The 16,902-nt window shown below is 40.9% G+C and overlaps 1 protein-coding gene across 3 annotated transcripts in view; it reads left to right on the top strand.

Moving 5' to 3' along the window:
* The window catches only part of LGR5 (leucine rich repeat containing G protein-coupled receptor 5), a 127,431-nt gene that overhangs the window by 47,725 nt on the left and 62,804 nt on the right, over nt 1-16,902 (top strand). For all 3 annotated transcript variants that reach the window (XM_084636860.1, XM_084636859.1, XM_084636861.1), the window contains exon 2: nt 8,880-8,951. In XM_084636860.1, the coding sequence (XP_084492986.1) occupies nt 8,880-8,951 (72 nt within the window). The remainder of the gene's footprint in view (nt 1-8,879; nt 8,952-16,902) is intronic.

Raw genomic sequence — 16,902 nt, 5'->3', positions numbered from 1 at the left:
GTCACTGAGAATGGGTTGTATCATCTTGTCAGTGTTTTGACCTGAGGCTGTTTTATTTTTCAAAGACTTCCATAAAAATAATCATTAGTACATTATATTAGGCTAATGAAAGCCCAAGGCGAAAAAATTAACAGCAATAACAGTATTTCCTCTTGACTATTTATACAAATTATGCTTCGGCTTAACTTGTTAAAAGTTTGTGAGGATATAAATGTAAAAAATTGGTAAGTTGCAAAATGCATTTTCTCTGTAATACTGAGTTTCGCTAGACTAGTCTGGTGATGGATAAAAAGAGTTTGTAATGTTCTGTATTTAAAAATATATTCTAATGGCAGATGAACAGTTTTCCAAAAGTCATTGGAAGCCATGCATGTATCCCAGGATAGATTTTTGCCCTCGTTTAATAGATGTAAATGCATTTTAGAAAATCAATCTTCAGAGATGAATTGTCTCCAGTAATATCAGCTAATAATAGACTAGTAGCTTGGCCTCCAACTAAAGCCTTCTCTAGCATATGTTGAAAGCTAGTTAAACTCCCAGACTCTAGCAAAACAAGTTAAATTATCTTGTACAGCTTGTTTTAAGTATGGTAATTGGTAACCTGAAGATTCTTCATTATGCCTAAAGGAAGACAATAAATAAAGAAATCTGGAAAAAATATCTTTTATTTTTATTCATGCTCCTGGACCATACCTCTTCTTGCAATGTTTGCAGGTTTGGCACCATTTGGTGAACACTCAAGATCTCCTGGAATCTTTAAACAAACAAGTTGACCATTTCTATGGTGCAGTTTGAAATACCTATCGTTTTTCAAAAACAACTTTCCACAAAAATGTCTCCTGCTTTCCACAAAGGGAATTCCTCTCCCTGCAGCCCTAATTACTAGCCAGAAATGCAGAATGGGTAAGAATCAGAATTCAGTCAGGGGCGCTGGAACAATTTGTATAGTGTGGGTGCTGAGAGCCATTGAACCAAAATGTAAACCCTGTGTATAATGGAAACCACTTCAAGCCAGGAGATGCTGCAGCACTTCCCACACCCCTAGTTCCAGCACCCATGTATTCAGTGCTGGAGCAGTGACCGGCCTAACATATGACAACTCTGGGCCTTTCACTGCTAGAAATGGGAAATTTATAGCAATAGAGTATGGGGGCTCTCAACTTCCTTGTGAGATACATGGCACTTGCTTCTATCTTTGAAAGTGGCAATAAATTGGAGACATTTTTATATCTAGAAAAATGATGGTTTGAGATGTTTTAAATGTATAGTAGATTTTCCTCAGCTTCTGAACCATTCAGCTGAACTCAAGGAATGTGTCTGTGTTTCTACAGTGCCTAGCACAACGGGACTCTGTTTTTGACTGGGCCCTCTAGACTCTACTGTAATTACAAATACCTAGTAATAATGGCTAAGACACTTGGATTTAGAAGGACACAAGAAATAGTCCTTGAATAACTTTCCTGTAAAGTATGTGGCCTATGTACAATAATGTGATGGTGTGGTAGACTAGAACATTCTAATCACATTCATTTTGAGTGACTTTCATAACTCACTTACGGCTTCACTACTTGTGAGTAGTGTGCCCATCCCAAACTTATGCTAATGAAACCTTTTTACCACATCGTGCATTGTATAGTCTGTATCAGTGGTTCCCAAACTTGTTCCACCACTTGTGCAGGGAAAGCCCCTGGCAGGCCGCACCGGTTTGTTTACCTGCCGCGTCTGCAGGTTCGGCCGATGGCGGCTCCCAGTGGCCGCGCCGCAGTTCGCTGCTCCAGTGCCAATGGGAGCTGCTGGAAGCGGCAGCCAGTACGTGCCTTGTCCCGCGCCGCTTCCAGCAGCTCCCATTGGCCTGGAGCAGCGAACCGTGGCCACTGGGAGCCGCGATTGGCCGAACCTGCGGACACGGCAGGTAAACAAACCGGTGCGGCCTGCCAGGGGCTTTCCCTGCACAAGCAGCGGAACAAGTTTGGGAACCACTGGTCTATATTACGTGTGTGTGGATGCACACTCACACACAGAGGATATGCCTACACTTCAAGATGGAAGGTGTAATTTCCAGCTTGAGTAGATGTACTCATACTAGCTCTCATCAAGCTGGCATGCTAAAAAAGACTCTCGCTGCAGCAGCACACGTGGTGGGATGAGCTAGCTGCCCCAAGTACATGCCTAGAGTCTTGGACAGGCATGCACTTGGGGCACCTAGTCCCTCCCATCACTTGCATTGCTGTAGCTATGCTCTAGTTCACTAGCTCAATGAGAGCTAGCACAAGTATATTTCCTTGAGCTAGGGATTACACCCCCAGCTCAAAAGTATAGATATATCCTGACCATTAGAAGGAAGGACCTGGATTTCCCTTTCTCTCAAACACTTGGATGGCTATATGGAGAATGCTGAAAAGGTTTTAAAAGTGAGGGGAAATTCATAAATTTGGAAAGAAGTGACAGTGAAGGAGTTGGCCATTGAAGGCGATCACAGACTTGTGACTAAACTTTTAAAGGGTTTATTTGTGCAGTTGAATTACAAAATGCATGCAAAATAATCCTGACTGAGCATGCAGTTACCTAGTTTGATAGTGTTCAGTGACAGGAATTGCATGTGAAAATTTGGTGTGCTCATTTTGAATGTTGACAGTCTTCAAAAATTTAGCCCTTGACATTGTAAATCAGCAAAGAGGAAAATCTATTCATACCTTAGGTGCACCTGCTGGGAAAGAAACCCTTGAATTTAGATTAATTAGATTGAGATGTGACTACCATTCCTGGGGATCCTCCACAGTCTATTTTGAGCTGAGCTAAGGCTCAGTCTCCCTCTTTGCAGGTGCAAAATGAGTTCATATCTGAGCACATGTGCCTTTCAGCTACCAGGTTGCGTGTGTAAGTCAGGTAGTTATAGGCTCAAATACCCAAACTTGCACCCCAATTTTGGTTTCTAGTGCTATCCTTCCGAAAATTTAGCCCTTGATATTCAGAAGGATTTCCTACAGAAAATGTTACTCAATGCCTATAGGGACTCCTAGCAATTCAGATGTGTTTGGAAGTAATTTAATTACTACACTGGTAGCAGACTGGCACAGGGTATGATTAAGAAAGATATCACTGCAACGAGTACTGTTGCCTCTGCAATTATTCATGCAAATCTTTGTATTTTCTGCAAAGACATTGTTTGTTCCCTGACATGTCACTATTCCTAGACAACTCCTGGATAACTGGTTTGAGAATTCAGACTGATGGGCTGCTGCTGTTTTTGTTCCTCACTCTCTCTCAAATTAGCTCTTGCCATTTGAGGTACTCTAGCCTAATTTAGTGGTGCATTAATTTAAAAATGTTTCTGTCCGATGTTGTTCACATTATGGGCCAAATACTGCCTTCAGCATTTATTCTCATGGCAGAATTCCCACGGATGTCAGAGGGAGTTGCACATGTATTTTAATGGTAATACAGGGCATTATGTTTCCCTATTGTAAAAAATATGTTAAAAGGATTGTGGGATTCTAATAATTGTAAGTTTAACTATATTTTGTATGTTTTCTTTATCGTTGTAGCAAGCAAGAGCCTGTCAAATTTGAACATAAATGCTTGTGGCTTTAGTTATTTTGTTTCAAGTGTATGAATTTGAAAATGTATAGATTTTGGGCCAGATCCATAGCTTTGTTGAAGTCAGTTGAGGGTTTGGTCCTTTAATTTGAAGTTCTGTTTCATCACGACATTGAAAATACTATTTTACAAGCACCCACCATTCTCTCTTCTCTTCAAGCAAGAGCCAGACCTGCCCTGTTGCTGACAAGCTAGCATGGCGATCGAGCGGGGAGGGGGGGGCCCAGGGGACCCAGAAAATGCACACTTTGAAAAAAGAACCCTGCTGGTATAGACCAGAGTTCCATAAGACAATCCAAAGCACTCTTTACTACTTTTCTCAATAGGAGCAATGCATAGGACCACTGTTCACCAGCTAGCTCTTAGTGCTGATAACGGCATTCATGCTCCCTATCTCAACCGATAGACATGTTCCTTGTCCTGAAATCTATGCCCTCTGGGAACATGATCCGAACCCTGGCAGGTTAACTGGGAGCCTCCTTTATTGGTCCCTTTGGGCACTATCAAGAATTTGTGTTTGGCTGCCCAAACTCTACAAGTTTCCTGAATTGCTGGTATGACCTTCTGTGGCTGCCTACGTTAACTCGACAGGCCCAGTTGTGGAACTGATACTCACATAAGTAGTCCCGTCGACTTCACTGGGATTTCTCTCAGGCATAAGTGCTCACCAGTAAGAGTAACGGTTGTGCAGTCTTGCCGAATCACTACACACAGTGGCAGGAATTAGCCCAAATGGCAGACAGGCTAATTGGACTTTATAGAGGACATTTTTAGTGTGTAGAGGCTCTGGTGCATGCACAAAATGTGCTCCCCACAGCCTCCATGTATGGAGGTGCTTGTCTGGCTAGCTGGAGGAAAAGGGTTGTTTTTTCCTTTAAGGACCACCCCTTACAACAGGGGGATGAGGGGGAAGTGTAAAGGGATGGATAGGACAGGCAGGAAACAGCTGGGCCCAAATTTAGGGGAGGATCACTGCCCTTCCTGCTGACTAGAAGAGTGAGGGAACATTTATACCCCATGCAACCCGAGAGAATCCCTCTTTTTACCAGGATTGGGTTGGCAACACCCACCCACCCATGAATTTGCAAAAGGACTAGTTTCAGAGTAGCAGCCATGTTAGTCTGTATTCGCAAAAAGAAAAGGAGTACTTGTGGCACCTTAGAGACTAACCAATTTATTTGAGCATAAGCTTTCGTGAGCTACAGCTCACTTCATCGGATGCACCTTAGAGACTAACCAATTTATTTGAGCATAAGCTTTCGTGAGCTACAGCTCACTTCATCGGATGCATACTGTCCACAGTATGCATCCGATGAAGTGAGCTGTAGCTCACGAAAGCTTATGCTCAAATAAATTGGTTAGTCTCTAAGGTGCCACAAGTACTCCTTTTCTTTTTGCAAAAGGACTAGGTTACCTCATGACTAACTGTGGGCATTATGGTAGTTGCCCTTTTTTCCTGGAGACTGGGAAGGAATTTTTCCATAATAGCTGGGTTGGGCAGGGTGGATTTTTTTCACAGTAGGTCTGGGACCCAGTGGGGTGGGCAGGGGGGTTAGGTTATAATATCTCAACTTAGTATGTGAAACTTGTGGTGGATGTCCAGTGTGGGTACTCGGTATGGAAGGGATATGGTTATCCGATAAAATGAATTAGAAAAGGGTTTGAAGAAAAGCATCCTGTAAGGAAGTTGAATAAGAGGAGGGGTTTTTATTTTTATTTTATTTTTTAATTTTTTAAGCCTTTTAAAAGGAGCTAAGAAAGGGGGTCTTGGGACTCCTACATCTGGAGCAGTGGGGAGAGGAGCCCCCTTTCGCCTCATACAAGGGCAGGACAGTAGGGATTGCAGGAATGGGATGGCAGGGACCAGACTGGAGATTGTATGGAAATGATTAAGGAAATGATGATGACCTGCATGGTACAATTTGTTACCAGATGCTCCCAGATATTTTAAGTGAATAAAGTTGTGGCCTAATTAAACCATATCCATTGCCACTCTTTCTGTCTGACTTCCAGCATGGCTGGACAAGTGATATAAGTGGCCCAAAGGAGTAACCTGCTTCTAAATACAACTGCCTGTGCAAATGGGTAATTGCATATGGCAGTAGAGGCCCAAACTTAGGTATGCACCAGGGCTTCCATTCTATTGAAAAATGGATCACGTAAGGCTTTATTGGGCAAGTATGTAAGTAATGTGCTTCCATGAGGTATGCATTTCTGTTGTTCTCTTAACTATGGGTAAACATATTTCATTGATAATATTTTGTGGTCCTGTTGCAGATAAATATCTTTTTGTTTTGTGTTCTGTTGTAAAAACAAAGAAGCCAAGAAAAGGCAGAAGAGGCAGTGTGGTGTGTATATATACACACACACACACACACACAGAGAGAGAAAATGTTTATTTAACTAGTAGTTTTAAAGAAATTTCTAAAAGTTTGTGTATATTGGGAGTGACTGGTACAGTTCTGGTGCATGTCCACAGCAGGAGCAAGGAATGAAAGCTGTTTGCCCATATTCTGACCATCTCTAAGACGTTGCAGACAAGCCAGTCTGTAGGGTGCTTGTGACAGGTATCAGCTGCGCCCTAGGAGTTAAGATAGGTGAGGACATCGGGGTTATACGTGTATCATCCGCTGTGCAGATTAATCCTGCTATTAAGAGGAATCAGTTAGTCAAGAGAGCTAGGTTTGGTCTGTGTTGGCCAGAGCTCACATTAAAGCTGTTTTTGTAGTATACCCAATATACGCACCTGTTTCAGGATGCATTACTCCTGTTTTCAGGTGTCCTTAGCATTTGGCCTTTAAAATATAAAATATGAGCAAGTATATTGTGACAGACCCAGACCAGTGGGGTACATGAATCTGGTAGAAGGCAAATATACTGGATGAAGTTTTCTGTTCCCTGAGTGACCAGAGCAGGGGCTGCGCTAAAGCAATCAGGAACCTGCTAGAACCAATTGAGACAGACAAGCTAATTAAGACACCTGGAGCCAATTAAGAACTTACTAGAATCAATTATGGCAGGCAGACTAATCAGGACGCCTGGTTTCAAAAGGACCTCCCATCAGTTAGTGGAGGGTGTGCAAGGAGCAGGGAGTGAGAAGGCGTGCTGCTGGAGGACTGAGGAGTACAAGCGTGATCAGGCCTCAGAAGGAAGATCCTGCAGTGAGGATAAAGAAGGTGCTGGGGGGAGGCCAGGGGGAAGTAGCCCAGGGAGTTGGAGTTGTAGCTGTCATGCAGCTGATACAGAAGATGTAGACAGCTGCTATCTACAGGGCCCTGGGCTGGAACCCGGTGTAGAGGGCGTGCCCGGGTTCCCCCCTCATTCCCTCAACTCCTGGTAGGACACAGGAGGAGTTGACCTGGTCTGTGAGGAACACCAGAAGGGAAAGTCTAATTTGGAAAGGGATCTGGCCTGTCCCCGACCCACTTGGAGGGACAACAGAGACTGTAGAAATCGTTCTCCATTTCCCCCATGCTGGCCGGTGATGAGGTTAGCTGAGTGAACGGCAGGTTTGAGCCTCTAGCAGAAGCGGCCAAACTGAGGGCTGCTGTGAACCTCTGAGTGAGCAAATGCTCCAAAAAATCGCAGGACCCACCAAGGCAGAGGAGGAACTTTATCACAATATTTATTTACAAAATCCCATTAAGACCTATGTAGAAAATGCATGCACCAACTGATTTTGCTTAACATAATGCTTTGTACCTTCTTATTCGTTAATCTATAATTCACTTGACTGATGGGATTTCAGCATCTATATTTTTGTTCCTTTGCCAAAATAAATCTTTTATTCCTTTGCCAAAATGAAAGGGTAGTCCCCTACCAATGGCATGAAAGAATTAGTTGATGAAATATTACAGTAAAAATGTGAATTAATAACTTCACTGCTCCCTGATTGATCACTTTGATTTTAAAGTGAAGGTACAGAGGCCTACTTCTATGAGCGATTTGATAATGGTTGTGAAATATTAACACGGTTCTCTGTTATTTTAGATTCTGTACTCCAACTGTTTTTTTCAATCGTACATTTTCAGGGAAACATCAATACAGTAGAAGATCAAATATACTGAATTTAAAAGATTGATGGCTGAAAACATTTATTCTATACTGTGAAACAGGGTGTGATTAATGTGAATTTTAAATGTTCACATACATAAATTCAGATCATTTGCTTATCTCATGATCTCCCAGATGATGGAAAAGTAAAGTCAGTCATTGAAAAATAATATAAAATAACTAGATACTATTAGGGGCACTTTTAAATAACTTATTAAAAATGGGAGGTTAATAGGTAGCGTAAATACTTACATCTAATATACAGGTCTGAAATATGTTTTGATTTTAACCATGCTGTTCCTATTTTAGGATGTCATCATATCTTGTCTACATTATTTTATTATGCAATCTCTTTTTCTACATTTACTTTTGTGGTAAGCCAACTCTGATGATACTGTAGAAGTATGGGAAAGACTGATAAAAACTATACAAAGAAAAACAGAATAAAATTTAATTACATGGAACTTAGCCTAAAACAGAAATTGATTGAGTTCTGACCAGAGCTTAGAAGGCTAGTGGTTTCCTGTGCCAGGAACTACTGTGGAACCCCACCAGGAAGTGTGCTACATAGCAGGATCACATTACACCCTTGTTTTATGGTTCATTTCACTTATTTAATGCAATCTGAGAACCTGTAAAAGGAGCATGTTAAAAAGAGGAATGTATTTTTACTCCATTTCTTTTAATCAAAATATTTATTTTTACAAGATACCTAAAGTAACTTAGGACAAAATCAATAGCATTGTACATCAGGTTATACTATAAAAGCAGTATATTCCATATTCATGAAATGTCAATAAAAATGCAAATTTCTTATTTTTGTACAGCTTAGTTTTTCTACTTTTAGTAACCCAAGAATATGCTACAGTCTTAAAACAACAAACGTATTTCCTTTCCTTTTATTTCTCCAAATAAATGGTAATATGGTATAGTGGTTTATTAAAATAACTTCAACTAAAAAGATTGTTTAGCACACCAGCATATTTATAGAGCATGATAAAACACTCCTGAATCTTTGGAAAGTGGATGTGCTACAGCATATATTTTGTTTGACAAAGCTGTCTTCTTAAGAAAGAAAAATGTTTAAAATGCTAACTAGATAATGATTCATCAGTCATGGCAGAGGAACTAATTTTTGTTAATGTACTACTTAAAAATGTGTGGAATGAGCAGCTGGATACCACACTTGTGGCATGCCATACTAAGGCTCTGTCTGTTTTCCCCTACAGTGATCTCAGTATGAACAACATCAGTAAGCTGCCCTCGAACCCCCTGCACAATCTCCGCTTCCTGGAAGAGCTGTAAGTATCATTGTATCCTTGAGGGGCATAGTCAGCACCAGACACATTCCTGTGTTTGTCTCTCATACGTACTGTGGGAACCAGATAAAACAGTGCAGGAAAGCTGTCAGCTCTGACACTTTGGGCACATGCGGAAACACTTAGTTGAAAAAACCAATTGCTTGTGATTCTGGAAATGCACTTGTAAAAGAGTTACCATGAGGCTACAACTTCTCTAAGCAGAGACAGAGCCAAACAAATTAAAAATTTTAAACAAGGGCTGTGTAAAAGAGCTGGATAGCTTTTTGGAAATAGTTAAGCAGCAGGATATTAAAAGTTTGAATACTGGCTCATGTTTATTAAAATAGCAAGTAAAGCTATAATCAAAACCTGCTGCCTGGTTCTGCCTATGTCAAGGACAATTGAGTCCACATTTCATAGTATCAAGGCTTCTTGTCCTAATCACTTTTAATTACTGTTTCCTTACTCTTAAATTTAGCATCCCTCAAGGCTGACTGTAAAACACCAAATCCTACAAAGATCTTAGAGCTATGCCAGCCAGTACTGCAAAAGAAAAAACAATGTACAATGCAAAAACTAGCTAATGAAACACAGCTTCAAAAGAGGACTGGGATTGGAAGTGATGGTGACTAACCATAAGTGAAAGGCACTCTGTGTGCAGGAGACCTGGATGTGGCAGTGTCCTTAGTTATTATGATCTAGGCTTAAAAGTCATCTTCAAGCTCTCACTCCATAGTGTGATGGAGAATCAATGGCTAATGACCCATATACCTCGTAGGAAGAGGCTGACACTTGCAGTTACAGAAACTCTCTAAAAAGTTGATTAAAAGAACTATTTAGGCATCGGCCCCTGATGAATCATAGAAATGTAGGCGTTGAAGGGACTTTGATAGGCCATCTAGTCCAATCCCCTGCACTGAGGCAAGACTAAGCATATTACGTCTTAAAAACCTCCAATGATGGAGATTCCACAACTTGTCTAGGTAATTTGTTCCAGTGCTTAACTACCCTGACGTCTTCCTTTATTAGCCCCTAAAGCCAGAGCCCCATCTTTTTCTGATTTTTAACTGCTAGTACACCACAGAATCCACATGGGAAGTTATGATGGTACCTCCACACAAAAAATTCATTTTAAAGGTAAAGGAAATGTACAGTAGTAACCCTGTTTTCAGACTCCATTAAGCTAGACTATTACTTCAGAACTTTAGTGTCCTCACTAATGGCCAGTTATATGTTGCCACCTCATCCTTCAGACTGGCATTTCAAAAAGCAAAACAATGTGCACGTTAATAGTCAATGGAATTGCCCTCTGAAAGCTCAGAAGAGCAGCTGACGCCTCGTAAATCACTTTGAAAACTATTCCATTTACAAACAGTTTTCTTTTTTTCCTCCTCTGTCTTTCTTGTTTTATTACTACGAACATTTGCATGGAAACAAAGTATATCTTTTAAGCTTCATCTGCTCCTTCTACTTATTGCCCAACTGTGATACTATAATGTGGCCACTACAAAGTATTATGATATCAAATACATATAAAGTGGGTTGTGCCACCAAAGCTCTGTTTCTAGATTTTGTGTTTTAGTTACTTCTAAACTTCCAACTTCCTCTAAACGGTCATAACCCTCCTAATGGTTTCATAGAATCATAGAATAACAGGGTTGGAAGGGACCTCAGAAGGTCATCTACTCCAACCCCCTTCTCAAAGCAGGACCAATTCCCAATTTTTGCCCCAAATGGCCCCCTCAAGGATTGAACTCTCAACCCTGGGTTTAGCAGGCCAATGCTCAAACCACTGAGCTATCCCTCCCCCTTTCCAAGCCCCAAACTCTTTCCTTTTTTCCAGACACCTCAGAAATAAATGTTTTATTTTTCCCTGTAAACACAGAAGCTGATTCTCTCGATGTAGTAGGTTAGGGTGTTCACTGGCTTATACCATCACAGACCAAGGAATATGGTTCCAGTGGAAAAGTTCCCATTCTCTTTATTATTATTTTTTTCCTTTGGGACCCTTTCTTTTTCCCATGTTGATACATTCTCTCTTTCTACCAATTGCTGTTGTAATTGCTACCTATCCCAGTGTTAGGTAGGAGGGACATATGAGGCCTGGTTGTTACCCTTTTCTCTGAGGCCAAGCATGCTGCCTCTGAGATATCCCTAGTTTTCATTAGCATTGGGACATCAAAATTCTCAAGGATCCTTTGCAAAACTAGTCTCCTGCATGAGTCTTACAGTAACATGTTATAAAAATAAATAACATCTTGTAATATATCTGGTTAAGAAGACAATTCAGCATGAAGGATTATTGTATCAAAGAAGTTAGACATGTAAATGGCATATTAGCTCATCTAGTTTAGATCCTTACTAATACAGGATTATTCCCACTCCAGTCTGAATTTCAATGCTCTGAACACTGGGGCTTCCATTACTCTTTGGGAGATTATTCTGCAATATTAGTGCATTTCACTCACTGACAGAAGACTTTTCCAACATTTTCCTTCTTAATTTCTTACCATTACCCTTTGTCCCAAACTAAATAATTCTACTGCCTCCTCACTGCTAACACTGTTCAGCTATTTATACTATTATCATTTTCTGATTCTCTTAGCCAAGCTATAAAAAGTTAAATATTTATATTCAAATATATCCCAATAACGTTCCCACACTCTCTTTGAAACCCTACAATTGTGGCACTGAGGTCATCAAATGTATTTACTTATTATTTGTTTGGCACTGAAAACGTTCATACTGGATACCTCATTATGAGCCTGATTCAAAGCTCATTGAAGTCAGTAGGTGTCTTTCCATTGGCTTCAGCAGGCTTTGGATTAGACACTATGTAGAGGAAGTCACTATGCTCAAAAAGTGTTCTTTTCAACACTTTCAACTGTTCAGTAAATTAAGTACAAGAGTCCTTTTAGACAAACCTGTAAACAGAGCTAAGAATGTTTACAGAGCCCTGCTGCCCATCACATAGGAAGTGACGCAGAAAGTAGAGGTATCTGCTACTGTAGACCTTATAGCATTAAAAAGAAGCAGTTCTTATCTGCAGCTTGGGATAGCAAATGAGATCTTTTATTTAAGTGTCAGTATGGATCTCTGCAAGGGACATTGGCTGGGTAGGAAAGTTACAGTGTGTTGGGATTGCAGTAATCTGCATAAGAGAAGGGACACAGAAGAAGAAAAAATATGGAGCCTGTCGTGTATTGGCAGGAAGCAGAAAAAGAGATGAGAATGTAGGGAAAGTATCAGTAGCATTTTGTAGGTGTCAGAGGGGTGGGGGTGTGCGCGCGCACCTGTGTGTTTGACAGGGGATGCAGCAGAGGAGGAGCCTGCTGTGTGCTATTGGATAAGAGGAGGGAAAGGAGATGCAACATGCTAAGGTTGTGGCAGGGAGGGTGTATGTGTCGCGTACCCAACATATCACTCTGCAATGTTTCTTGTTCTGAGAAATCCTGCGTCACACATCACCACCCAAAATATGTTGAGATTTTGTTCAATAAGGAAATTAAACCAACTATATTAGAACCAAAACAAAGACCTATGATTGAATGTACATTCTATTATTAGTTATTCATCTTGTGCCTCAGGGCTGGATCCTGACTCTCCACTAAAGCAGAGCTTAGGCCCTGTCTGCACTACAGAGGAAATTTGATCTAAGTTACGCAATTTGAGTTACGTGAATAGCACAACTCAAATCAACATGGTTCCCGCAGGGTCCATACTACGTGATGCCAACAGGAGACGCTCTGCCATCAACTCCCCCTACTCTTCTTGCACCAGAGGAGTACAGGAGTCACCAGGAGAGTGTTCTGCCATTGATTTAGCAGGCCTTCACTAGACTGGCTAAATAGACCGCCGGTGCATTGATCGCCGCTCATCGATCCCCCAGTAAGTGTAGACAAGCCCTTAGAAACTCCGCAGGAGCAGATCTTCTCTCAGTGTAGCCATGAGGGACATAATTGGTTCTTTTATTAACCTAAAGTTTTGATTAACTAAAGCGTGAAAATTTGAGATTAATCTGTGTTCTGGAGGGGAAATGTGCCCCAAAATGTTTGTAAGCATTGTCTTTCTCTAATTGTTTTGGGCCTAATTTTTTGCTTAAATGTCTGAGGGGGAGCTGTCACTAAAGTAAGTTTGCCCCATTGGTTTCGTCAGCTGCCTTATTATCAGAGGGCTATTCTCCACTGATTTACACCATTTGCAACCTAAGTATGTGCAAGATTCTGATGTCCAATACACCAGTGTAAATTCAGAATAACACTGTGGCTTTACACCTATAGAACTGAGGCTACATCTACACTGTGGCCTGGGGGAGGGTGATTCCCTGCTTGTGTAGACGAGACTCATGGTAACTCGAATCAATGAGAACTAGTGTGAGTACAAATAGTAGCGTAGCCACAGTAGCACAGGCAGCAGCCACACAGCTTAGCCATACCAAGCACAAACCCATCCAAATTGCCTGGGTATGTACTCGGCACAGCTAAGCTGTACCATTGCTGCTCGTGCTACTGGTACTATGCTACTATTTATATTTGCACGCACTCTTATCAAGTTACCACAAGTATGTGTATGCAAACTGGGAATCACACCTCAAACCTGTAGCATAGACGTAGCCTGAGGCCCACTTACTGATCTCAGTGGGGTTGCGCAGGATGTAAACTGAGGTAAAATTTGTTCCAGAATGTCTCTTAGTATTAATGTAGCAATACATTACCTTAAGATGTAAGAAAGGTCTGAATGTTATATCTGTTGCTAGGCTAAAAATGAAATTTTTTGGTGCATCATTACCTAGGCTGGTGTCTTAAAAGGATAAGATGGACAACTGTATGTAAATATGGACATGGTGAGCAAAACTTCAAAATACTGCCTGAAACTGTTTTATTTACTGAATAAATGTCTCTATAAAGACTAAGGAAGAAAGCCTGTAGTGATGCCAGAACTAGTTAGAACACTGTTGAATGAGACATATCTAGTTTCCTTTCATATACTGAAAAAATTGTTCTTCCTAAACAAAGTAGGCTGCAGACAGGCAAAGGTCCAAGTGATTTTTAGTACACTGCTATTATTCAGCAACTTAAGGCAGGTGCTTTTAGCAAAACAGGCTGAGGGGTGGGGGATACAAACCCCAAGGGATGTTCTATTACTTTTTTTTTTCCAAAATGATTTCAGAGTAAGACAGTTTCAAATGACATCCATTTGCAAAATAACAATACAAAGGCACCTTAAATTTAATTCTAACCTGCATGCAGGTGCAAAGCAATTTATTGAAGCCTGTATTACTTTAAAAAAAAAACTTGAAGAGGCTTACCATCATCTCAGAAGTTTTTCAGGCTGCCCACTGTATTATCACAGTTATTGAAGAATTTAGTGTGTGACTTCTGTGTGCTTTGAGACATTTTGTCTTCATGATATTCAAAATGTACAATGAAAAGCATAAGATTTCAGGCACAAATGCCTTTAAAAATATATTTTATTATTGTAATGAAATACAAAATTACACAAATTCAAAACAAAATCAGGAACGTATGTGGACCCTGATTCTCATTTACTTTAAGGCCCCTTCACACTGCTGGAGTAGTACAAAGGGACCTTTGTGTTAAAGAAAATTACACCCTAAATTATCAGGACATGACCAATCACCACTTGTTCATCTTGTTTATTGTTCCCCTTTCCTCTCTTCTCTCATTCTATTTGTTTTGTCTTTTGGGGGAGAGATCTTCAAAGGTGTAAATGGGAGTTAGATGCCCAATTCCCATTGACTTTGAGTGGGAGTTGCGCACCTAACTGACACTTATACCTTTGAAAATCTGGATTAGAAACTCTTTGGGGCAGGGACAGACATGCTTAATTTTCATAAATTCATAGATTCCGTGACGAGAAGAGAAGAGACTACTGTGATCGTCTAGTCTGACCTCCTGCATAGCACAGGCCATAGAACTTCCCCAAGATAATTCCAAGAGCGGATCTTTTAGAAAAATATCCAGTCTTGACTTTAAAATTGTCAATGATGGAGAACCCACCATGACCCTTAGTAAATTGTTCCAGTGTTTAATTACTCACCATTAAAAATGTACGCTTTATTTCCAGTCTGAATTTGTATAGCTTCAACTTTCAGCCATTGGATTGTGTTATAACCTTCTCTGGTAGATTGAAAAGCCCATTATTAAATATTTGTTCTCCATGTAGGTACTTATAGACTGCAATCAAGTCACCCCTTAACCTTCTCTTTGTTAAACTAAATAGACTGAGTTCCTTGAATCTATCATTATGAGGCAAGTTTCCTAACTCTTTAATCATTCTTATGGCTCTCCAGAGAACTCTCTCCAATTTATTAACATCCTTCTCAGAAGAAAAAAAACTTACTGGCAGATCCAGGAACAGAACCCAGGTCTCCTAACTACCAGCGTAGGGCCTGCTGTACCACACCATGCTGCTTCCCTCCCTTGCTATTAGAGCACCAAGCCCATTGTGGGCACTACTGAGAATTACTTGTATTTAAGTAACTGGAAAGCATGATTGTCCAGCTATACTGAAAGAAGGACAGGAGACACTTGATGTGGATTTAATCAGGGCACAACTTTATTATTAGATGTCTGGGACTACCCGGCAGATAAAAGTGTACAGTGCAGGTAACCCCATGTTTATTCTGTAATTACCCAGGAGGCTTTTATCCGCTCCCCCGCTTTTTCAATCCAGGTTCCTGCAGCAAATCCATTGCCAGGACTTTAGCATCCACCGTCCGTTGTAGGAGGGGTAAAGTGGGCTATAAGAAAGGGGGGTTGGCTCCCTGCTGTTCCAACCATAGGAGCCCCAAACCCCACACCATTCCATTCCTTTAATCAGCACCTCCTTTTTAAGTGCTTTACCAGACCACTTATCTGGTCACTAGATGCCTTCCCTATGGAGGCATCTGCCCCACACTTCCCAAGTAAGTTGTGACATATAACCTACCACACCTTTTGTGCTCACTGTAATAGGTGTTCCCTAACACCCACTGTGGGGAAGGTGGAGGGAAAAAACACTCCACTGAAGCCAATATGGTGGTGAGGGAAAAAATTCCTTCCTAGCCACTCTAAAACGGAGTGACTAGCACAATGCCCACAGCAGGTTCAAATCCCACCTGCTAATCACACCTCAAGGGGAGAGAGAGTGGATGCCACCTTGCCTGCTGCGTGGAGAATGGGGTTTCCAAAGCCAGAGCTTTCACCTTTAAGCCTTCTGTCCTTAATTCCAAGAGGCTGAGTCAGTGCTGCAAAGCTGACCAACACCATCTTTTTGCAGCAATTTCTGACCTTGTCCTCCTCCCCCCCTGGCATAAAGCACTACTGCCTTCCTCCGGCAAGCCTGGACAACAGCTCCTCTGCTTTCAATGCAGGGCAGTCATTGTCCAGCTATACCAAAAGAAGGACTTTATTATTAGATGTCTGGGACTACCCGGCAGATAAAAGTACAGTACAGGTAACCCCTGTTTATTTTTCATTTACTTCAGTGAGCTTTGGACAAGCCCCTAAATGCCAAATACCTTTCCCACAATATGAAAATGTGAAGACTTAAAAACACTTAAGGCATGTGTGTTTTTAAAAAAACAAACAAAGAAAACTGCAATCAATATGCCAAGCAAAAAGAGGAAAAAATGAACAAATACAGTCTACAGGTCTCTAACCATATAGTTCTGGTTGTGATCTACCATATGTGTCAGTTTTACAGCTTTTACAACACTGATTTCAATGGACTTACTCCTGCTTTACAGCAGCATAAGTAATTTCTATCAGCCTGTATGTTTCTCAGTAATTTTCATTGAAAATAACTTATTGTCTCTCATATACAATTGTAACACTGCATGTATGATCACATGTTCTACTCCTTGTAGTCTGGGAATTTGATTTCACTTTTAATAACCCTACATAGAAAGATGTGAACAATTTAGAATATACTGTTGGGTTTAATTTGT

This window comes from Lepidochelys olivacea (assembly GCF_965140295.1).
Source record: "Lepidochelys olivacea isolate rLepOli2 genome assembly, chromosome: 1".
Classification (NCBI taxonomy): domain Eukaryota; kingdom Metazoa; phylum Chordata; order Testudines; family Cheloniidae; genus Lepidochelys; species Lepidochelys olivacea.
Note: the sequence above shows the minus strand (reverse complement) of the source record. Positions and strands in the feature narration are given on the sequence as shown.